The sequence below is a fragment of the Tamandua tetradactyla genome, chromosome 9 (genome assembly GCF_023851605.1).
Source record: "Tamandua tetradactyla isolate mTamTet1 chromosome 9, mTamTet1.pri, whole genome shotgun sequence".
Lineage (NCBI taxonomy): Eukaryota > Metazoa > Chordata > Mammalia > Pilosa > Myrmecophagidae > Tamandua > Tamandua tetradactyla.
In genome coordinates this window covers 18,588,125-18,613,059 of record NC_135335.1, presented here as the reverse complement: position 1 = coordinate 18,613,059, position 24,935 = coordinate 18,588,125, and the positions used below count along the sequence as shown (strand labels likewise).

At 37.6% G+C, this 24,935-nt stretch overlaps 1 protein-coding gene across 2 annotated transcripts; it reads right to left on the bottom strand.

Annotated features, from left to right (window-relative positions):
• Window positions 1–3,132: 3,132 nt before the first annotated feature.
• On the bottom strand, window positions 3,133–23,359 carry LOC143646810 (glycine N-phenylacetyltransferase-like). 2 transcript variants are annotated; one of them, XM_077116177.1, is made up of 6 exons: window positions 23,303–23,359; window positions 17,786–17,881; window positions 13,153–13,260; window positions 7,573–7,708; window positions 6,567–6,738; window positions 3,134–3,720 (listed from the first exon to the last, which is right to left on the bottom strand). In XM_077116177.1, the coding sequence occupies exons 2-6, from the start codon at window positions 17,861–17,863 to the stop codon at window positions 3,318–3,320; spliced, it is 897 nt and encodes a 298-aa protein (XP_076972292.1). In that variant the 5' UTR covers window positions 17,864–17,881; window positions 23,303–23,359; the 3' UTR covers window positions 3,134–3,317. The 2 variants fall into 2 exon arrangements, with proteins under 2 accessions (XP_076972293.1, XP_076972292.1); XM_077116178.1 differs by lacking the exon at window positions 23,303–23,359 and having other exon boundaries at window positions 3,133–3,720; window positions 17,732–17,844.
• Window positions 23,360–24,935: the final 1,576 nt, after the last annotated feature.

The window sequence follows — 24,935 nt, the reverse complement described above, 5'->3', positions numbered from 1 at the left end:
AGAACTCTTTTCTCCCCAGCATAGAAGGGAAAACATTTTTTTAATATTTGAAGAAGTAAATCTATTCTATTTTTTCATTTCTGTTCATTTCCATTGATATTAATGGCTTGTACAATAAACACCTTTCTTCCACTCCAAAATCTAATTCCTGAGAAGTTGGAGGTGATTTGACATAATCTCTTTCCCCAACACTGTCAAGGTATGTGTCAGTAGTTAGTTATCCTGCTACTATATTTTGATAGTTTTATCATGTATTTACTTTGGGTAGTAGAAGTCCCAAAATGAGGCAAGCTTCACCTAACATTATGACATAGGTATGTACATGATGATTGTCTTTCTTTTAGTGCCTGTTTTAGTCTGTAAGCTGCTGGAATGCAACATATCAGGAACAGAATGGCTTTTATAAAGGGAAATTATTAAATTGCAAGTTTACAGTTCTAAGGCCATGAAGATGCCCAAATTAAGGTATTCGGAGAAAGATACCTTAATTCCAAAGAAAGAGTTCAAGAAGTTCTAGGGTTTCTCTCTCAGTTGGGAGGGCACATGGCGGTGTCCACTAGCTTCCTCTCCTCATTTCATGAGACTTCCCTGGGAACGTTTTCTTTCTGGATCTCCCAAGGCGTCTGTGCTGTGTGGACTCTGTAGACACTCTTGGCTCTTTCCAAAATGATCCTCTCTTAAAGGGCTCCAGTAAGCAATGCCACTTTGAATGGATGGAGACACATCTCCATCTAATCAGAGGGTCACACCCACAATTGGGGTGCCACATCTCTGTGGAGATAATCTAATCAAAAGTTTCTGCCCTATAGTATTGCATTAGGATTAAATGAAAACAGCTGCCTCCACAAGATTGAATCAGGATTAAAATTAGACTTTTCTGGGGTACATAAAATTTTCAAACTGACACAGTGCCACTGTCTGGACTTTCTATGGCTAAATACGAGGGGTAGATGTTAAGCTGATACCAGAGTATTTTAGAGTGAATTTGTAAAACATACTCTGGAAATTTTATTGATCTCAATTTACTCACCATTTACTGCTTCCTTTACATATACACTATGTAATGGCAGATTTTGGTCCATATTCCAAATACACCTGTACTTAATAATAAAAATTATAACTCTTGTTTATGGAGTGCTGGCTGAATGTCAGACATTGTTCTTATTTTACGCATATTTTCTCCTTTACTTGATTCTCTCAATAAATCAATTAATTTGTTACTAAATTTTCCCCATTTTATTAGATGAGGAAGCTCAGGTACAGAGAGTTAAATAATCAGTGCCAAGTTACAGAACTGATAAAGGTAGAGCTGAGATTTTCACCTAAGCAATAGTATGTGCTTCTAATCACTGTTTTACACTTCCCCAGCTCTCAGTGTTGATATAATATCATTGATATATTTAATGTTTTATCAGTAAGTGATCATTAGAATGTAGGCTCCAAAAGGTATCTTTTTTTGTTCAGTATGCCTCCAAATGCCTCGGCAATGCCTACTACACAATAGGAAATTAATTAATATTTATTGCTGCTGTTAAATGAGGGAACTATAGAGAATTTGACACATTAATATTGTGCTGCCAACACAGAGAAAGGGCATGAGAAATTTGTATCAATAGCAAAATGTTGGGTCTTTTTTATCTCACTGCTTTCAGTCTCTGGAATTTTCCTCAAGAAAATACATTTTCAAAAAGGAAAGAAGAAAGGAATACAGGAAAGAAGGATAGAAAAGAGATTTCAATATGCAACAATGATTAAAAGTTATATAGAAGTGCTATATCAGTATAATGGAATATTTTTGCTCTTTGTATTAGGGTTCTCCAGAAAGAATATGTATAATTGTATTAATATTATATGCTTATATAATCCAGATTTTTATTACACAAATTGGCTTGGGATTGGTAAGTCCAAACTCTGTAGGGCAGGCCACAAATTCCAATGATGGTGAAGTTGAAATCCTTAACAGAAATTGCCTGGCTGATGTAGAGGCAGAAATTCTTCTTTCTGACTTCTGAAGTCCTCAGTTCTGACTTTTAAGACCTCCAACAGATTGGATGAGGAGACTCTACACATTATTGAGCCATTCTCCTTTGTTGATTGTAGATGCAATACCCATAGATTAAATCAACTGACATAGATGCAAAGCCAGTTATGATATACCCTCACAGTAACAAACAAATGGATACCATAATATAGCCAAGATGACGCATGAAATTATCCACCACACCCTCCAACTCATGGACCCTCTAGCTTAACTTCTACCATCAAAAATAATTTCTTTATGCTGTGGGATTTAAGGGAGGTGGAGATTAAGGACACGTCAGATTTTACAAAAAACAGTGCCAGTCTCACTTTCCTGGGGTGGCAATGGGAAAAAAAATTGAACACTAGTTAATCTCACCCTTAATAAGTCTTCCAGTTATCACATACATTTATTACACCTAATATTGTACACTAATGTGAGCGATGGTAACACAATTATTAAAAAGAGATCACAGGACAGCCAGGGAAATATTAACTTCAGATACCTACTAAAGGGATAGGATAATCTCAGAATACTAAATGGAAGGAGGTCATAGAAAGAGAGAAGGGAAATTATACTATCTAAAAGATAGTACCTCATCTTGGCAAGCCGGTAAATTCTGACCATTTCAATTTCAGGCTGAGGTATAGACCCAAAAGAATTGAAAACAGGGACTCAAACAGATATGTGTACACCAGTATTTATAGCAGGGTTATTCACAATAGCTGAAAGATGAAAAAGCCAAGTGTCTATCAACAGAAGAATGGATGAGCAAAATGTACTACATACAGACCCTAGAATGTTACTCAGACATCGAAAGGAATTTGCTAAGTTGTGGCTAAACCTTGAAAACATGCTAAGTAAAATAAGCCAGACACAAAGGGACAAATACTGTATGATTCCACTTATATGAAATATCTAGAATAAGCAAATTCACAGAGAGAAAGAATAGATTAGAGGTTACCTGGGGCCACCCAGGGAGAGTGATTGGGGAGTTATTGCCTAATGAGTACAGAGTTTCTGTTTTGCAGTGATGACAAAGTTTTAATAAGGGATGATGGTGATATTGATACCAAAACTGAAAATGTCATTAATTCCACTGAATTGCATGCTTTAAAATCTATAAATGGAAGTCCCTGGATGATTTGAGGACAGGAGCAGTGGCGGTCCTGTGTCACACTCTTTCCCCAGAGCCCAAACAGGCCCCACTCCTCTAACATGGATGACATTTTATTATCTCCGTCTACCCATCAGTTCCTCCAACAACATGCCGACACTCTTCATTTCAGGGCTGGCTTCACAGAGGCTCACAGTTCCACTGGTTCCAGTCACAGGGCATGGGGACGTGCTGCAGCGTGTGACTCATCTTCTGTATGATTTTGTTGGCTCTGTCTGTATGGTTGTATGTCAGAAAGCCAAGTTTTTCCATAGCCTGAACCTGGGAATAGAGGAGATGGGAAATAAGGCCCTGTGCCCGGTACTCGGGCATGGTACATCCCATCCGTATCTCTCCAGTCTGGTCCATCAGACTCCAGGACACAGGAGTCCCCTCGGGGCCCAGCAGGCAGAAGGTAGGGAAGGTCCGGATACAGCGCTCAATGAATCTCTGGCTCCAATCATTTCCACCAAAATGCCAAAATTTATTCACCAAGGCAGCATGGGTGACATCCAGAGATGAGAGTTTAAACATTTCTTGGTTGCTGCATAGGAAAACAAGAGAAAAGAAGCACCCAAAGTATCAATGGTATGTGGAGTATTATATCTGTTTTCCCCCAAATTGCCTTGTGAGGCAAAATAGGAGAATAGGTGAGAATATAGACCTGGAGACCCACTGCCTGGATTCATGACCCAATCGACTGTGTGATCTTCAATAGGTACCTTAATGTCTGCTTCCATGTCTTCTTCCATAAAATGGAGATATTGATTGGCACCTCCCTCAGAGACAGGCATGGATAATATAAGAGCAATTGCTTAACCAGTCTCTAGGACAGTGACCCAAAAAAGAACTCCTTAAAAATTAAGTTATATTCATGACATTTTGTTGGTTTGTCCAGAGTGATGCCCCAATGAATCCCAGAGTGATTCAATCAGTGAGTGGAAAGTATTTGCGGGGTCCCCTTCGAGGAATTTGAGAACGGGGAGAAATTCAACTTCCTCAAGTTGATTTCTTGATATTCTCACAAGCAGTGTGGGCAAACAAAGATATAGGCTGAACCCCCAGTCTTGGGGTTTGTTCATATGAAACTTAACCCCACAAAGGATAGGTCAAGTCTACTTAAAATTTAGGCCTAAGAGTCACCCCCAAGAGAACCTCTTTTGTTGCTCAGATGTGGCCTCTCTCTCCAGCCAACACAACAAGCAATCTCACCACCCTCCCCCTGTCTATATGGGACATGACTCCCAGGGGTGTGGACCTTCCTGGCAACGTGGGAACGAAATCCTAGAATGAGCTGAGACAGCATCAAGGGATTAAGAAAACCCCTAGAATGAGCTGAGACTCAGAATCAAGGGATGGAGAAAAGTTTCTTGACCAAAAGGGGAAGAGTGAAATGAGACAAAGTGTCAATGGCTGAGAGATTCCCAACAGAGTCGAGAGGCTGGAGGGAACTGCCTGAAAATGTAGAGCTGTGTTCCAGTAGCCATGTTTCTTGATGATGATTGTATAATGATATAGCTTTCACAATGTGACTGTGTGATTGTGAAAACCTGTGTCTGATGCTCCTTTTATCTACCTTGTCAACAGACAGGTAGAACATATGGAATAAAAATAAATAATAGGGGAAACAAAGGTTAAAATAAATTTAATTTGAAATGCTAGTGATCAATGAAAGCAAGGGGTAAGGGGTATGGTATGTATAATCTTTTTTTTTCTGTTTTCATTTTACTTCTTTTTTTGTTCTCTTTTTTATCTCTTTTTTATTACCTTTTCTGAATAGACGCAAATGTTCTAAGAAATGACGAATATGCAACTAAGTGATGATATTGTGAATTACTGATTTTATATGTAGAATGGAATGATCACATGTTAATGTTTTAGTTCGCTTGTTGTTAAAATTTTCTTAAATAAATAAATAAATGAAAAAAATGAACTCATATTGTTCTCAAAATTGCTGTGACATTCCACATAAGGTGGTGCAGATGATATCATTCTTATTTCAGACATAAGAAGATGGGTAGACACGTGACTCAAAGCTTACACTAGCAAATTAGGAAAGCCAGAGCTTAGAGTCATGGAATCTTAGAACACTGGTGTCAGAAGGAGCTTTAGCCACCATGTTGAATGAATGAGAAAGCTCAAGTCCAGAGAACGGTGGTGACATGGAGTGCAGAGGCCCCCTGAGTCACAGAGCACTGGAGTCTGAAGACTTCTTCAATGGTGTGAATGGGCTCTGGGGAGTATCCTGGACAGAGCCCAGGATGTGGAACTAGAAGATCCAGTCTCGGGCCCCAGTTATGCCATGAACTGTCATCTGACCTTGAACAAGCCACTTTGTTGTTTAAGTCTGCTTTCTGTCAAAAAAATGAGGATGATGCTGCCTACCTTGTCTATCTCACACGGTGGACAAGAGGATAAAATGAGATTATAGACATGGGGGTATTTTTGGGTTGTAACATGCTATGCAATGGGAATAAAGTTCTTCAGGGAGTAGAATATCCAAAGGGTCATGGCATTGAGTGTCTCCAGATCAAATACCCACCACTGGTTTTAGAGTGGAAATCTACTGTATATACACATACATAGGTTAGTCTGCGTATAGGTAGGTGCATATGCATGTATATATATGTATATACATATATGTATGTATAATTTATTTACATTTGCTTTACTGGAAACCTGTTGTTCTGTGAATTGTATTAATTACTTAATATTAACACCTACTATGTGCCAGACATCATTCTAGCTGCTGAGGATATATCAGTGAACAAGACAGAGAAGGTCCCTTCTCCTGTGGAATTCGCAGTATTGTGGGAGAGAATTAAAACAACAAATGGGAAGAAAAATACACACATAAACTGACTTCAGATAATGATCACCACAAAAAAGAAAATAAAAACTGGGTGGTATGATGAAGAATCACGGGTGGGGTGGTTTTAATAGGTGCTTTCTGAGTAAATGACATTTGAGAGGTCAAAAGGCAAAGAGGGAAGGGTGTGAAGATCAGAGGGAAGGATATTTTAGGCAGATTAATAGGAAATGCAAAACCTAAAATCATGAGCCAGTGAGTATGAATCAAGTAACAGAATAAAGACCCAAGCTACCAAAGGGAATGAGCAAAAGGGAAAAGAAGGAGTGACTGCCTGGTCATGTACGGTCTTCAATGCTTATAAAGACATTTGGATTTTATTCAAAGTGAGCTGAGGAACACTGGTGGCTTTTAAGCAGGCAAATACCAAAATCTAAATTATATACTAAAATAAAGCATTTTGGCCAATGTGTAAAAAAAGGATTAAAGAGAGGCAGAAGGTGAAAGCAAGGAGAGAAGGTTGAGGATCATTTCAGTAGTGAAACATGTGAATAATGCAAAGCATTCCTTCTCAAACTCACATGGCTTTGGGTTTGACAGATTTAGGAGATAAGTTCTTTGCCTCCAGCAGAGAGGGGACCAGTTTCTTTGCTGTCTCAGGCATCATATAGAGAATGCATTGGGTTCGCTTGACCTTGACCAATTTAGTGGCTGCAAGATTTTGTATCACCTCATCCAGGCTTGACTGTGAACCTAGAGAGGGGTAAGTAAGGCGAGATGTTATTGTCCATTTAGAAGCTACAAGAAATTGCCCAAAGAAGAATGTGATATATAAAGTCAGAAAACCTTGTTTTCAGGTGCTGCTGCTACAACTAACCATGTATCCTCAGCAGGGTTCCTCCCTGGGCATATTTTCTCTTTTGCAAAACAGAGATAATACTAGAAATCCTCAGTATATCTCTGGGAAATCAAAAGAGACATGGTATTTAAAAATCAGTAGCCAACCTTAATTGTGCACATATTACATGCCTAAGTATATGGTCTAGGATCTCATTTAAGCAGGTACTTTTATTACACCCAGTTTTATATGTGGGGGAACTGGGTAATAGATGAACTAAATCATTTGCTCAAGATCACCCAAGGAAAAGGCAGAGTAAGGATGCCATCCTATGCAGTCTGACTCCATGGGACATGCTTATAACCATGACAGCTGTTCTTGGTGGCCTACAAGGTATTCTATGCAGAATGAGCTGCAATTTTTACTCCAGGAGTGGAAGGCCAGAGGGAAGCTCTGTTCTCACACACAATCACCCTAAGGGGCACCAAAAAGGTCTGCAAAAATATATCATGAACCCTCAGCTCCCAAGAAACTATATAACTCACAGTTCTTTATAACAACCCCATGATTTGCAGTCTTTGAGTTCTGTTCCATTGAATACGTGGTAGAAACTATTACAAGGAACAGACAGTGGGATGAGAGTGAGGGGGTTGTCAGAAAGAAGCAAAAATTGTAGGGGAATCTTTGGGATGAAAAGTGAGTCATAGAAGAGAGGTCCCAGCTGCCAGCATATATCCTAGTCTTCTTACTCTGGATCTGTAAATGTTGCTTCCAGTTGATGACTTCTGACGAGCCAAGGAGTTCGTGACAGTTCTTGGGATCCTTAGGATCCTTAGAATAAATGTGATAGGTATTGGTGTAGTGATCAAAGTCATCAGTCATCTCCTGTATGTTTGGGCAAAGGGAATAAATGAAATTGCTTATACCCAGTGATTGCAGTACTGGTGTTTAATATTCCACTATGGTATGCTATTTTCACAAACTTTAATATTGATATTTTCCTTGATGTACTATCATTATGCCTGAATCATTTACATCATGAGAAAAGTTAGGCACTCAATTATTCAATTTATGTTTTAAAAATTGCTGAAAAAGATATTTATATATTACATATCAATTTCAAATCAACCAAAGGTGCACCCTTTCTCTATAGTTTGATAATCCCTACAGGAACGATGAAACTTATTATTGACAAAGGCAAGCTTTTGTTGCAAGAGAAAATATTGCTTTATTTCAGAGAGTATTAGAACAAATTGATTATGAACAGGACAGTATTGAAATTAATATAAGTAATCTTGTATTAAAATCTTCATCTACATACAAAGAAACTAAACAAAATGAAGACACATATTGTTTTAAACTTAAAGCTGTGGTGCACTTTTTATTTTTATTAAGTTTTCGGAGACAGATGTGGGGCTGATAGGTCATCTGGTCTCCTGCTACACACCAGTAATAAACTTTTTCTCTCTTCGAAATCCTGGTATCTCAGGAATTGGTCATTTGAGTGCATTGGGCAAAAGAATCCACCACAGGAGGAAAGACAGATGATAAAGACTGAGATGGTATAATCTAGGAATGCCTGGAGTATACAATGATAGTGATCGAGTATACAAATTAAGAAATGTGTTTACATAAGGAAGAACAAAGGAATGTCAATATTGCAGGATGTTGAAAATAGATGGTCATTCATACTTTGAAACTTCAATTTCTGTAAGAGACTGATGCAAGAAATGTTTATTTGCTACAAAACTTATATTTTGACTAGCACATTTCCTCATTTAACTCATATGGACAGTTTAATTGAATTGGAACCTTGAATAGGACATGAGATTTTGTTTGTTTGTCCAGGTTAGTGGGATACCCCAATAAATTCCAGAGTGATTTGAACAGTAAATAAAGAGGTATTTGCAGGGTCTCTTTGAGGGAATGGGGAGAAAGGGGGAAAAAATTCAACTTCCCCATTTGGAGAATTCCTGATATTCTTGCAGGCAGTGGGGACAACCAAATCAATAGGCTGAGCCCTCAATCTTGGGGCTTGCCCCTGTGAGACTTATCCCAGCAAGGGACAGGCTAAGCCTACTTAAAATTAGGCCTAAGAGTCACCCCCAGGAAGCCTATCTTGTTGCTCAGATGTGGCCTCTCAGTTTCTCAGCTGACACAGCAAGCAAACTCACTGCCCTCCCCCTCTCAACATGGGACATGACTCCTAAGGGTGTAAACCTCCCTGGCAATATGGGACAGAAATCCTAGAATGGGCTGGGACTGAACATCAAGGGATTGAGAAAACCTTCTCGACCAAAAGGGGGAGGCGAGAAATGAAACAAAATAAAGTGTCAGTGGCTGAAAGATTTCAAACAGAGTCAAGAGGTTGTCCTGGATGTTGTTCTTACACATTATATAGGTATCCCCTTTTTAGTTTTTGGTATATTAGAGTGGCTAGAGGGAAGTACCTGAAACTGGAGAGCTGTGTTCCAGTAGCCATGTTTCCTGGAGATGATTGTATAATGATATAGCTTTCAAAATGTGACTATGTGATTGTGAAAATCTTGTGTCTGATGCCCCTTTTACTACGGTATGGATAGATGAGTAAAGATATGGATAAGAAATAAATTAGAGGGGGAACAAGGGTTAAAATAAATTGAGTAGACTGAAATACTAGTGGTCAATGAGAGGGAGGGGAAAGGGGTATGGCATGTATGAGTTTTTCTTTCTTCATTCTTTTGCTGGAGAGATGCAAATGTTCAAAAAGATGATCATGGTGATGAATACACAAGTATGTGATGATATTGTGAGCCATTGATTGTAACCATGTCAAGAATGTTTGTATGCTTGTTTGTTGTTTATAATAAAAAAAGAACTAAAAAAATAAAAGAATCAATCACTTTTGCCCTGAAACCATTCGGCAACCATGAAGGGACAATGCCTGAGGCTCTGAAGCCCCAGCAGAGCAGGTAAGCCAGGTAATTGAGCCTCTTATGGCAGCTGAACTATACTTAGTCTAGAGGCTCGGCAATCAGGCAATATGTTGGCACTCCAGAGACTTCTGGCACTTTAAAAAACTTCAAAGAGAGAAATTGTTTCCAGTTCCACGTCTGGACATCTGACTGGGTTAAAGCTGCCTTCCCTCAACATGTTACTGACAGCCTTTTCATGAACTCCAAGCAAGAGATTTCATCTATTGGAAGATAAATTAGAGAAAAACTGATCTTGAACCTCATCAGAAGAGCTCCTATCAGGTACTGTTAAAAGCTAACAGCCATGCTACTCCAGGGAATCAATCTTTGGGTTCATGTTTTACCAATAAAGGAGGATTTCAGATATTCCATACAATTGAAAGGCTATTCTAGTAGAAGACCTCAAAGCTGAGGCTTTTCAGAGATTCACTAAAAAACAGCCAATCTTTGAAAGTAGACTCTGACCCAAAACCTTAGGAGCAGGCTGATGACCTTCGGTAGAGGATTGCTTCTTCCCAAGACATTGGACCAAGACTCTTGTTCGGTCCCAATGATCCCAAACAGTAGCCTCTGCCCTAAATCTGGATATGCCATTTATCTGCACATTTCCATGACAGAAGCCTCGGGGCCATTCCAGTCTCATCAAACAAGACCATAGAAAATTACAGCTGATGTATTTCCACTTTCACCTCCATGGACAAATTACCTTAAAACTAATCAACCTGTGACTTTGCTAGTGTCCTCCTAGAAACAGGGCCAATTATTACAATCTACTGCTTAGATACTAGGTAATTCTAAATTTGAATTCAACAGCTTTTAGGGAGGAATGACCCAATTATTTGACACCTGGAAGACGCCAAATAGCAATTCAAATACGTAACCCAACTGAGATAAGACCTTGGTGCAAATCTCATTTGTGACAATTCGTTCATATTTTAATATCTGTGTGTTCCTCCTGGATACTAACCACTTTGCAACCAGGATGCCTGGTTCCGTTTGTCTCAGACTAATCCCTGAGGTACTTTCGGCATTGTCCCAAAACTTGCCTCCAAACAGAGACCCTGATTCTGTAAGTTACTCAGGCTGGGAATTCTGACTCAGGCCCATGCTTCAAAGCAAGGCCACCCTTGATTATCCACACACTCTACAGAGGAGAATTATTTACTAATTGTTCTTGTGAATAATCCCAGGGAGTGCGCCTAACATGGGAATTATACAAATAACAAGGACTTAAGAAGCTTATCACGAACTCTATCAGAAACTTACTAATGATCCACTTCTGTCTAAGGTGAAACACAAATCAACCTCAACTCATTGGCATGAGTAGTGATGGACAGTCACATTGCTCTAGATTTCTTATTGGCCACCCATAGTGGGGTATTTCTAATACTTCTTGATGTACTTGGATCCAAGAAACAGTCAAGGTGGAACAGGCTATATGTCACCAAAAGGAAAAAGCTATCTGTCTCCTTAAGGCTGAGCCACGTGGACTATAACACTTGTTCTCTTGGCCTGAGTTGGGCTATTGAGGTCTTGGTTCTGAAACATTTTGCAGGGACTAGTAATTGTTCTGGTTTTATTACCCGTGGTCATGGCATCGGCCCACTGCATTCTACCCTAACTGCTTCTGCACAGTCACAATCTTGTTAGTGGATCACAATGATGCAACAACAAACAGGGTAAGAGGAGTTCCCTCTTTCCAACATGAATAAGTTAGGGTGGGCATAATACCCCCAAAGATTGGGAGAAGGATCAAAGGAGAAGGAGGAGTTACAACAGAGAAGATAGGAGCTAACAAATGGTATGACTGCTGAATCATATTGATATTTCTTTCAGTTTCCAATGTCTTGGAATAGCTAGAAAATAAAACCTAAAATTGTGGAACTGCAACTCATACCAAACTCTGAAATCCGTTCTATAACAACCTGTAACAATGTACTTTGAAATGTATTGCTTTTTTGTATGTGTACGTCACAATAAAAATGTTTAAAAGGTAATAATATACACTATATATATTATAGTAGGCTAATCATTAATTGTAATAGTACAGGCATTTGTTGTAGAGCACTAAAAATGAACATAAGTGTAGTAAAAAATTCAACATGATGAATCTCACAAGCATAAAAACTGAGTGAAAGAAAAAAAGTACTGTATCATTCCACTTAAAGTTCAAAAAATTGGGTGAAACAATTACTTGGTTTAGGGATGTATAGATAGGGGATAAAATTATGAAGAAACACAAGGAAATCATTATCATGTCAGGATAGCATTACCTTGGGGAAGAAAGGAGTTGGCATTAGGGAAAGGGCCAGACTAGATAGAATTCTCCATGATACTGGCAACATTTGATTTCTTCATTTGGGTGGTGGTTGCACACATGTTTACTTTAGAGCTCTTCATTCAACTGTATTTAAATCTTTTTAAAAAAAGTTTTCATTGCCAGCAAGATAAAAATTAAAAACAAATAAAGATCTTCTCAAAGTTATCAAACAAGAGATTGGAGTATTTTGAGATGAAGGAAGGAAGCAAGGAACAACTACCCAACTAAAGAAGAATGACCAGAAAATTTTGTACAGAAATTCACTCACAGCTCAACAACGATACTACTATCAATTCCTAATTTCAAAAATCACATTATAAATGCAAATATATAATTCCAGTTTTAACTTTTAATCACTAACTGAAATTTCTCCCTTTTTGTATTGTGTTTCGTTCAATAATTTTTAAAAACACTATATATTTTAATTTTATTAGTAACTAACATATTGAATTGATATTATATGATTGCCATTTACACTTTTGCATATATGGATTTTTACTTTCCATTTTTCAATGTGCTTAGGACATATTTGTATTGGAAATGCATTAACCACTTAGTTTCAATGATTTCTAAAAGTTTGACACTGAAAATATATTCCCATACATATCCACTGCAATTTGTTCTTTATCTTTTCCCTTGCACTCTGTACTGTTTCACACTTTCACATCTTGGCACTTGTGATTTTCTCTGCTTTTAGTGTACCCCCTGCCCTTTTAAGCTTGTCAAAAACTATCTTCAAATTCCAGTTTTGGTGAAGCATCTACCAGGAAAACTCTCTGATCCTTTTCCTTCCATCTCTAATTTTAAATGGTTTTCTGCCAGGGCTACTTCCATTATCTCGTACCCTCATGTACTTGCCCATTTTCATCTCATGGTGTAATTTATTGACTCCTCTGTGTTCTCCTCTAGGCTGTGAGCTGTTGAGAACAACGGCGTGTTAACCATACCTGTGGTTCACGTCTGTTCCCCCACAGTATACCACATTGCCAAGCTCAGGATAGGCACACAGCAAATATAACCATAAAAGTATACTTGTTTCACATCTGGTACTTCACCTGCTCCTGAGGGCGGACAACCACTGTATTAAAATCAGGCCATTTGTCCACCAGGGCCTTCAGTTTGAACGGGTTTCCCAGGTTCATGTGGAAGACGGTCCCATAAACCTGTAACATCCAAGGAGGGTTGTCCTATTAGGAAAGCATGGAAACATGCCCTGTGTTTGATGAGAAGGAGGCACAATCCTGTGAAATCAGGGAAGGGAGCTGATAGGGCAACTAATTTAACTGTGTTCAGGTTCTATTTTAATACCTGAAATGGAATCAACTTTTTGGTTCAAACGTGAGGATATCATTACTACCCCATGAGGCAGTTACCCCCATTTTGAATGAGGAAACAGAAGCATGTAGAGTTTGGATGATATTCCCAAAGAACATATCTGTCAGCAAAGGAGGCAAGCATACCCAGGCTGGCTGTTTCCTGGGTCTATGTGTTAACCACATAATCAATAAGACGCCAATGTCATCAACTTAATGCTTATGATAGGATTCAGGTATAGGTTCTAGATAAGTGTAAAGAATAAAATTAGAAATATCTAATATTTACTGGGCAACGTATTGGACATGGTGCCAAGTGGGTAAGTTTAAATGGTCAGAATTTTACTATTATGTTGTTGTGGTGAAACTAGTGAAATCCAGGTTCTGCCACTTATTGTGACATCGGTGTGTCACTTCGAGTTTCTCTGCCTCAATTTCTTTATGCACAAAATGGGTTTAACTATAGAACTTCCCTCCAAATGCTGGTGTGAGTGTTAGTTAAATGAGATGATATGTATAAAGAACTTAGCATAATTCCTGACACAAAGTAAGTGCTCAGGAAATGTTGGTTGTTTTAATTTTATTATTTTCATTTCATTTAAGCACAACTCTGTGAGGTCAGGATAACCCTGATAAAGATTGGGAAATATCTTATCAAAATATTTATTTTCTGGCTTTACATCTTTTTTTTTTTTTTTTTTTTTTGCATGGGCAAGCATCAGGAAATGAACCCGGATCTCTGGCATGGCAGGCAAGAGCTCTGCCTGCTGAGTCACTGTAGCCCGCCTTATACCTATTTTAGATGCAAAAACACTGAGATTCAGAGAAGACATCTAACTTTTGTGATGTTACTCAGCAAATGGAAAGGTTGTTGGACCAAAGCTATTTCACTGTAGAGCCTGCTCTTTTGACTGCTGCACCTCTCCACCTCAGTGAGGACAGGGACTCAGTGTTACCTAAGGTTCGTGTGGCTTAGTCCATAATGATACCTTTACAAGGAGTTAGAGCACCAAGAATACATAACAAAAGAAAGAATATTATGTCATTACTAATAGATTTCCCCTCAAAGGGATCAGTATGAAAGCTACATGAAATCATGTGCTCCTTAGGCTGCCTTGAGAAGTCCACATATGAGACTCATCAACAAGACAAAATGGCATACATTTTAGAGGAAAGTCTCAAAGATTAACAAGAATATATACCTAAATATTTCTTTGTTTATGTGGGAAAAGGTGCAATTGTAACTGGTACTGATGTTTAATTTTTAATTTCAAATGTTGATTGTTGTATATATATACATACAAGTTATTTCTATATTTTTCATGCAGGCCTTGGATAATTCAACTTTGCTAAACTCACTTATTATATCTAAGAGTTTTTTTGTAGGGTACTTAGGATTTCCTATGTTAGATAATTGTGCTGTCTGTGAATTGAAAGTTTAAAATTTATTTCTAATCTGCATGCCTTTTGTTGTAGTTTGCAAGTTGCTGGAATGCGATATACCAGAAACAGAAGGACTTATATAAAAGGGGAACTGATTAAGCTGCAAATTTACATGTCCTAAGGCCACGGAAATATCCAAATTAAGGCAAGGCTTTAGAAATGTCCAATCTCAGGCATCCAAGCATACCTTGGTTCAAGAAGGCTGATGACGTTCAGGGTTTCTCTCTCTGCTGGAAAGGCACATGGTAAAGTCTCCTAGCTTTCTCCCCTGGATTCTTGTTTCACGAAGCTCTCCTGGGGGTATTTTTCCTTCTTCCTCTCTAAAGGTCTCTGGCTGTGTGGCCTCTACAGCTTTTTCCAAAATGGTTCTCTCTTAAAGGGCTCCAGTAAGCAACCCCACCTTGAATGGATGGACACATATCTCCACGGAAACCATCTCATCAAAAGTTACCACCCACAATTGGGTGGGGCACATCTCCACGGAAAGAATCAAAAAGCTCCCAGCCAGCAATATTGAATGACGATGAAAGAACTTGGCTTTTCTGGGGGTACACAACAGATTCAAACCAGCACAACTTTTATTTCTTTTTATTGCCTTATTGCACTGGTTGGGATACTTAATACCACATTAGAACGTGGTACTCATTCAGTGACTGTGACTGTAGGAGTAGTGACAGCAGAACATCCGTGCCTTGTTACAGATCTTAGGGGTAATATTTATTCTCTCACTGTTTTTTATGATGTTAGCTGTAGATTTTTCTTATATGCTCTTTATTAGGTTGAAGAAATTTCTTTCTATCTCCAGTTTGTTGAGAATTTTTATTAGGAATGTATGTGAATTTTTGTCAAACGCTTTTTCTACATCTATTGACACAATCATACTATTTTTCTTCCTTAAACTATTGATATGATGAACTACAGTGATTTATATTCAAATGTTGACCCTGCCTTGCATTCCCAGGATAAATTCCACCTAATAATGATATGTACCCTTTTATGTATTGCTGGATTCTATTTAACAGTATTTTGTGAGGACTTTACATCTATGTTAATGAGAGATATTGCTCTGTAGAGTTTCGTTTCTTCTTGTAATATCCCTTTCTGGTTTTGATATCAGGGTATTTCTGGCCTCATAAAATAAGTTGGGACGAGTTGTCTGTTTTGCTATATTCTGAAAGAGTTTGTGTAGAATTGGAATTATCTTGTCGAAATGTGTTGTCAAAATCACCAAAAAAAATATCTGTAAATAGTGTTTCCTGTATTGAAAAGTTTTAAATTATAAAAACAACTTCTCTAACAGATATAGGACAATTTAGGTTCTCTATTTCTTCTTGAGTGATCTATGGTAGTTTGTGCTTTTCATGGGATTTGCCTGATTCATCTAAATTGAATTTATGGGCATTGAATTATTCATAGTATTTCCTTATTATCCATATTTTGTCTATAAGGTCTGTAGTAATGTCCCCTCTTTTGTCCCTAATTTTGATAAGTTGAGTGTTCTCTCTTTATTTCTTGGTCAGTTTAGTTAGACATTTCTCAACATTATTGATCTTTTCAAAGAAAAAATTTTGGATTCCTGATTTTCTTTGTTGTTTTGCTCATCTCAGATGCGTTAACTTCTACTCTTATTTTTTATTATCTCCTCTTTATACTTGCTTTTTTCTTTTCCTAATTTCTTAAAGTTGATAAAATCATTCACTTGAGATGTTCTTCTCTTCTAGTATAAGCATTTACGTGTTATGGATTTTCCACTTACCCTTGCTAAAGCTGCATCCCACAAATTTTAATATGATGTATTTTCATTTTCACTCACTTCAAATATTTTCCAACTTTTCTTGTAAGTTTGAATCATGGGTTGCTAAGAAGCATGTTCCTAATATATAGTTCCTAAATATTTGAGGATTTTCCAGGTAGCTTTCAGTTTTGATTTTAAGTTTAACTCCACTATTGTCTAAGAACACACTTTGTATGATTTAGATTGTTTTAAAATCTTAAAGTAGGATCTATATTGGAAAATGTTCCATGTGCACTTGAAAAGAATGTGCATTCTGCTGCTTGGGGCAGAGTATTATATAAATGTAAATTAGGTCAAGTTAGTTGACAGGGCTGTTCAGGTTGTCTACATTTTTATAGATTTTCTGCCTGCTTTTTCTATCTTTACTGAGAGAAGAGTATTGAAGTATTTATATTATGGGTTGCTCTATTTCTTATTTCATTTCTATCAGTTTTTACCTCATGTGCTTGAATCTCTGCTGCTATATCCATACACTTTCAGCCTTTTTTTAACCACTTCTTGGCAAGCTGACACCTTTATCACATGGCAATGGAACTCTACCCCATTAATATTCCAGTACCACTGCAACATATAATATTGCAAAGCAAATTCTATGTTCTGAGATCATTGATCCATTTCTCAAACAACATTTCCATTTCATATAACTACTTTTCTTCCCCCACAAATAACCAAATTCTTTGGGATTTTACAAAATAGAATTTGATCTATTTTCAATTTCAAAGAGAAATCATGATGGTTAACCTCTAAATCAGGAACAAGATTGTTTAGGGAGAATAAAATAAATAATATGCTAGTTTCAATCAAATTTGCAATTCTGGAAAAGTGTTCATTGTTATTAGGACACATTTCTTGGAAGGGTTCAACGGGGATATTTTGAGTCATTAGAGAGCAAAGAATATAAGTGGATTCATATTATATCATTACTACTTACTATTTGTACTTTCTTGGTCAAGTTATATACCTGAGCCTCCATTTCCTTTTCTGTGACATGGGGACAATGTACCTTCTTTGAAGAGAAGTTGCAACATAAGTGAGTGCCTGGCACTGGAAATACGTTCAGTGAATGTCCATTCTCTTTCTCACCTCTTTCATAGCAGGTTGCCATGCCCTGTTTCTCTAAGAATGTTCCATTCTCACCTTTAAGGATTCAGGGAGGCTCTTCCTCAAGGATTTCTCTAGCATCTGGAGCATCTGTGGGCCCTGCAAGTGGAGCATCTTGGCAGACGACTTGGCCTAGAGACAGAACCAAAAATCATTAAGGAATGAGAAGACCTTAAGACACACAAACACAAGCAGGTCATCAACCCTGCCACTTCACTGGTGCTATTTACTAAACCCCTCACCAATTCCAAGGAAGGCAAGACTGACAGAAAGTACAAGAGTCCATTTTCCTAAAACATTTTTAAGATAAAAATCCTTAAATTTCTAAAAATCTCTCTGAAATTTTCACTTCAAATTTTTAATACCACTCAGAACTCCAATAATTAAAGATGCATTAAGATTAGTAAGTATATTCTATGGACATAAATGAACATCTTTTGGGATTAAGTTTTTATCCATGACAAGCCTGACTCTGCCACTTAGAAGCTGCCTAACTTTGGACAAGTTACTTATACTCTCAGAGTCTTGGTTACTTCATCGATAAATGCAGTAATTATAAGAGCTGACACACAGAGTAATTCTGAGAACTGAAGAAGTTAGTAAATGAAAAGTGCTAGAGCTGAATCTGGGTGATGTCTTCAATACATGGTTATGATTATTTATGACTCTTTTTATTATTATAAACAGAAGCAATTGTCAATCCACATTGCTATGCAGAGCAATCCATTAGGTGAGTTTTCTTGTTTGTAACAACTGGCTAAGGATTAAATGGGTTAATCCATGTTAATGACCCGTGGTAAATGATATGATGAATGTTAAGTCTTCAGCAGACTGCCAAACATAAAACAGAACTCAATATGCATTAACCCTTTTAATTACTGCTATCAGTATTACTTAAGTGAAGCACGTCTCTTCATGCTACCAAATCCAAAAAAAAAGAAACAACTTTTCCTGTAGACCCTTATATAGAGGACACATAACTGATGTACAATATTTTCTGAACTTGATTGTGTTAGAACCACCCGAGAATTAAAAAATATATCTTCTTTAACTCCATCGCTATTATTTTTGTATTTAGAAAGTCTTAAGGGAGTGTGGAATCCAGAAATCTACAATTTAAAATACTCTCCAGATTCATTTTCTTGTTGTTGTTCAGCTTTATTGAGGCACAATTTACACACAATAAAGCTCACTTATTTTAAGTGGATAATTTCATGAGTTTTAACGAATATATGCAGTTGTACAACTAGCACAATAATCATGATATAAACCATTTCCAACATCCAAAGACATTCACTTGTGTCCATTTGTTATTGATTCTCTTCTCTGACTCCCACTCTCTGAAATCACATTTATTTTTTGGCCCTTTAGTTTTTCCTTTTACAGAATGTCAAGTAAATGGAATTATTTTGTATATAACTTTTTGAGATTGGCTTCTTTCACCCAGAATAATCCTTCTGAGATCAATCAAGTTGTTCTGTGTATTGGTAATTTATTTCTTTTTATTGCTGAACAATATTCCATTGCATGGACATACCAGCGCTTGTCTAACCATTCCCCTGTGAAGGACATTGGGTTCTCTCCAGTTTTGAGTGATTATGAATAAAACTGCTATGAAGACTCATGTACAAATCTTTTTGTAGATATATGTTCTATTTCTCTTAGGTTAATATCTAAGAGTGCAATTGCCAGGTCATATGGTAAGTGTAAGAAATAAGAAATTGCCAAACTGTTTTCCAAAGTAGTTGCCCTATTCTATTTATATTCCCACCAACACTGTATGAGAACTCCATTTGTTGCATACCCTCTGCAACACTTTTCCAGGTGATTTTCTTAAGCAGCCATATTTCAGGAATTATTGATATCGTAGGCAATATCTTCAATAATACCCTCAAATCAGGAAGCCAGGAAGATTCAGAGAGCTACTTCTGCAAACAGGGCAAAAGGCTGAGGCCAAAGTGTATTTCAATAAGTTTAATTCTCTGAAGGACTGTTAATATTGGCAAAATGTTGAACTTTACCCAAACCTCATAATCCTGAAACATAGCAATTGCTAAAGAAATCCCTCCACCCTTTGTGTTCCATAAACTGCTTACATAAGGGACATTCTTCCGCATTTGACTTAGATTACCCTCATGGATAGCCTCCTCGTGTTTATTTTACCTAAGATCAGGCCAGAGTCAGACCCTTAAATTCCCACTGGTTGTCTCATAAATGATTAACTGAGCTACTCGTCCCCATTAATCAACTGAAACAAAATGCTTGTTAACTGAACTTTGGTTAAGCTTCTCTCCTTCTCCCCACCTCCCTTGGACTTAGGCCCACCCTCGACCTGAGTTAGCATGCAAACTCTCCTTAACACCCTCTCTCTGGCCTCAGGGTGAAAGATTCCTTGATGTAAAATCCTATCATGCCACCTTTTCATCCCATTTCTCCCACTTCCAGTTCTTTCCAGTTCTTTCTAGTTTACTCCTCCTTATAAAAGAAAACTCTTTTGACCTAAACCTTGAGCTGCTTTCAGATCTCATGGTCCGAGCACTGTCATAGTCCCCTCCTCCTATCACCATATAACCTTTTCCCCTTTCATAATAATCCTTTCATATAAAATGTATTTACCTAAATCTGGAGATGTTTATTTGAAAATACTTTGGTGCAGCTTTATTATATGTTAAATTGATTTTTGTGACTAGCCTGGAAACCTGAGTATTATTATACTCATTCATTCACTCATTCAATAATTTATTTATTGAGAACTTACTACAGTAGCTATGTAATGTGTCAATTTGGTTAAACTATAAATTTCCAAGAATTCCTTTTCCTGCATGATTCTGGTTATGCTAGGCACAAGAAAAATTTTCATGGGAGATTTGGAGGGCAGATATTAAATAGCAGCCACTTTTAAAGCATTTCTGGTGGCATAAAGCAGTGGCTGGTCTTGAAGGTGATTCACCATCCCCTGTATCCACTTCAGATGCTCTGAAATCTGTGCCAATTGTGCACAGCTAGTTCTAAGAGGAGAGAACCTGGCTTTTGCAGGACACCTGTCATACCAAGGTCAGAGACAAGAACTGACATCATTTCTGTCTGTCTTCATGGGACCCAGCTATCCTTGTAGCTTTCAACTTGTTCTTATTCTTGCCTACTTAAAACCCATGTTTGCTTCCCAACAGTCTTCCCTGTATACTTCAACCTATAGCATCAAACTTAAAGAAACCAGGAACGGTTTACCTAGCACTAGCAATTGCATAAAATCAAATCCCTATAACAAATCTTGTACTTCTGCTTCTCTGATTGGATCCTGGCTGCCACTTACTCTGATGAATTCCCTGAGCAACTTTGACCTTAGAATAAAATATAATAGATGTTGCCTGCTGTCTAGAACTCATAACCTCATAAAGGAAACAAAACGTACAAAACTAAACATTACCACGTAGAAAAAACTAACTTATTTTATATGTGTGCAGTTAGAGTGCTGTAGATTTCATGATGCTTCGAAGCAGCTATTTTGCTGTGGGACATTTCCATGTGCTCTAAAATATAAATCAGTAACTGTTTCACTTTTATTGCAAAGTGCTATTTAAAACATCCTACCACTGAATCTCATCTCTTCTAGAGACTCATTTCTAATCCTCATTTGAGGATCAGACGCATATTGATTTTACTAGGTAAAACAAAGCAAACTTACTAAATTTTAACTCACTGAATCGAATTAGGATTATCAAAAAGAACTGACTAAAAATGTCAGGCGAAAAGCTCTGGCAAATGACCACAACAGGTTTTCTTCCTGAGCACCATAAGATTTCAGAAGAGTGAGACAGTACTTTTAAATGGATTTAGATTTCTTAAATGAGGCTGCATTAGAAACAGCCAATAAAGAGAAATTAGTGTCAGATGGCCTCCTGGGCAGCACTGGGCAACTCTTTGCTTTAGGAACTATGGAGAAAGGTCTTGATACATGCCCTTGGCATTAAACTTGGGATCTGATAAAACTTGTCAGATGTCAGGTGAAAGTCATCTTGCAAACACCACATTATATTTTTCCATCCCAATGTCTGCTTTTGAACCTCTGGCCTTTCTTCATTTTATTTATCCCCTATTTCCATGCTGCCTTCAAAGCCCAGCTTTTACACCTCTGTCAAAGTCCTATTCAAATGTCAGTTTCCCCCCACTGAGTCCTTATTCAAGGCCCATTATGTGCTGGGTATTGGCAATTTATTACTTTGGGGGAGGAAAAAAAACCAGGATAGACATACTTGTGGCTATTTTTGAGAACCTCAAGACAGAGGAAGCATAAGGTTTCTGAAGGTTAATCTGGCATTTTATATAGATGCATCTCACAAGAAAGTTACATGAAAATAAGGCATGGTAGCATTTGATACCAGATCACAGGAGATAGAATATTAACATGCTGCCAAGAAACTACATTTTGGTGCAGCCTCCATCATATGCACACACTCGTATCGAAGACACAACTAAGATTTTCAATAAATGGAGTTGATTAAAATCTGAGGAGACTCAAGGGAGTTGAAACTGCTGCCAGTATTGACAATGGGCAAAGTTCTTGTAACGGGAATTCTGAAACCTTTGACACAGCATTCCAGTAGTTGATCTTTAGCCAAAGGAAAAAAATTCAAATAAAGGAAAATGCTCTATAAAAATTGTTATAAAGTCATATTAACTTATAGAGAAGGACTAGGGAGAATTTCAGAGTCTACCTATAAAGATACTTTATATAAATAATGACATCATTATTTCATTACTTTCAAAACCATTAATATGAAAACTATAATATAAGTGATGACAACTGGGATAGTAGAGTACAATGTGAAAAAGGCAGAGCTTAAAACAATATGTAAATTTGAATTAGAGAAGCAAGTTCTCATTGTGTGCAGATTTATATATCACATATATACAAGGATAAAATTTAGAAGGAATTGCCAAAAACCACTGTAGTGCCGCTGTAGCGGAAATGTTTTAAATTACATTTCCTTTTATATACTTTTAAGCTAACAGTGAAACTCAGCTGTATTTTAGTCCTTGTACTAGAATCTAACTTTTTTCCCATGTAACTCTAAGCTGAGCACTTAGTTTTCTTGGTCATCCCTTACCAAAAGAAGGAGTTTCCAATCTTAGAATGTTGGCAGAGAATTAAATGCAATGTTTACATAGTAAATATGCAGGAAAATGCTAAATAGTCACCTGAAGGAGCATAGTCTTTTTCAAAGGCTGATACATTTTCTACTACCCTCCTACCAATTGTAAACTTCCAAATCTCTCTGTATTTATTTACCCATTCAGAACAAAACATTGTTTTAGCCAGCTAAGAATTCATCACATTTCTAGCATATTGCTTTGTACACTGTAGGTGCCTGATACTGGTTTCTCAAATGGAAAAACTTCCTTTGCTTCTGACATGATTCTCAGCATAAATGAGCTAAAAATCTCTTGTCCACTTCCAACAGGAGCATTTTCATACATTCCACTTCAGGGGAAGAGGAAAAGGAGATGAGGGGCCCCCAAACAGTTATTCTCTTTTATGAGATTTGTTCTCACCTGCAAAACTGTCTTCTCAGTCTCTGCAGAGGTCCCCAGGAACAGACAGCTGGTAGTACGTTATTTAGGAAGATGAAATTTCCCTTTGACACAGTGGGTAGAGTGGTTTTGAAGGCTGTACTTTTGTTTATTTTCCTCAAAAACTGTCGAATAAAGGTTTTTAGTTGAACCTATGTACCAAACTGGCACAAATTTGTGGTTGCTTCTTGGAAGTGAAGTCCCTCCCTCTGGGCTTCAGGGAGTGGCTCTGTAACATTAAGAACTTGGTAGTGTGCCCTCCCAGGCTCTTCTCCCAGAGTGCTTGCCTGCTTTCTGTCCCCCAAAAGCCATTACTCAGCAGCTCTAAACTGTGGAATCAGCTGGGTAAGTGTGGGGGAGGTCAGTGAAACTCAATAAGCAATGTCCTTAACCCCCTCTAATCCCTTAACAATTTTGCAGCAAAACCAAGAGTCAGCTATTGCTCAGATTTGACGTACAGAACCAGTGTTCTTTCTTACATATCATTAAAGAGAACCAGTTTTTTAACGTGAGTGTACCTGTTTGAATCTTTTGTGTACCCCAGAAAATCCAAGTTCTTTAATCCTCATGAAATATTGCTTGGTGGGAGCTTTTTTTGCATTTATTTTCGATTTTTAAAAATATTTTTAGTGTCAAACCTCAGCAAACAAGCATGCAACCATTCCTGACACGCAAACATTCCATACATGGTGTACAATCAGTGGCTCACAATAACATCATAGAGTTGTGCATTCATCACCATGACCATTGTTTTAAATATCTGTATCACTCCAGCAAAAGAAAGAAAAAAGATAAAAGGAAAAACTCATACATATCATAACCCTTACCCCTCGCTTTCATTGACCACTAGTATTTCAATCTACTCAATTTATTTTAACCATTGTTCCCCCTATTATTTGTCTATTTTTATCCATATTTTTGACTCATCTGTCCATACCTTAGATATAAGGAGCAACCTTAGATATAAGGTTTTCACAACCACACAGTCACATTGTAAAAGCTAGATCATTATACAATCATCTTCAAGAATCAAGGCTATTGGGACACAATTCTACAGTTCCAGGTACTTCCCACCAGTCACTCTAATACACTATAAACTATAATAGGAATATCTATATAATGTGTAAGAATAACTTCCCAGATAACCTCTCAACTCTGTTTAAAATCTCTCAGCCACTGACACTTTGTCTCATTTCTCTCTTCCCCCTTCTGGTTGAGAAGGTTTTCTCAATTTGGAAGGGAAATTTTTAGTTGTTTCCATGGAGATGTGACCCACCCAATTGTGGGTGGTAACTTTTGATTAGATGGTTTCCATGGAGATGTATCTCCACCCAACCAAGGTGGGGGTCGCTTAGTAGAGCTCTTTAAGTAGAAACCATTTTGGAAAAAGCTTTAGAGCCATAAGAACCCACACAGCCAGAGATGTTTGGAGATGAAGAAGGAAAACGTCCCCAGGGGAACTTCATGAAACGAGAAGCCAGGAGAGAAAGCTAGCAAACTTTGCCATGTGCCCTTCTAGCTGAGAGAGAAACCCTGAACTTCATCAACCTTCTTGAACCAAGGTGTCTTTCCCCGGCTGCCTTAACCCGGACATTTTTTGTTTTGTTTTGTTTTT

Coding starts and splice junctions, on each gene's coding strand:
- LOC143646810 (XM_077116177.1), bottom strand. CDS start 17,863: ATGCTCCACTTGCAGGGCCCACAGATGCTCCAGATGCTAGAGAAATCC. Junction 6,739..7,572: donor GCAACATTTACAGATCCAGA/GTAAGAAGACTA, acceptor ACCCCTCTCTAG/GTTCACAGTCAAGCCTGGAT. Junction 3,721..6,566: donor TCTGTCAAACCCAAAGCCAT/GTGAGTTTGAGA, acceptor TTTCCTATGCAG/CAACCAAGAAATGTTTAAAC.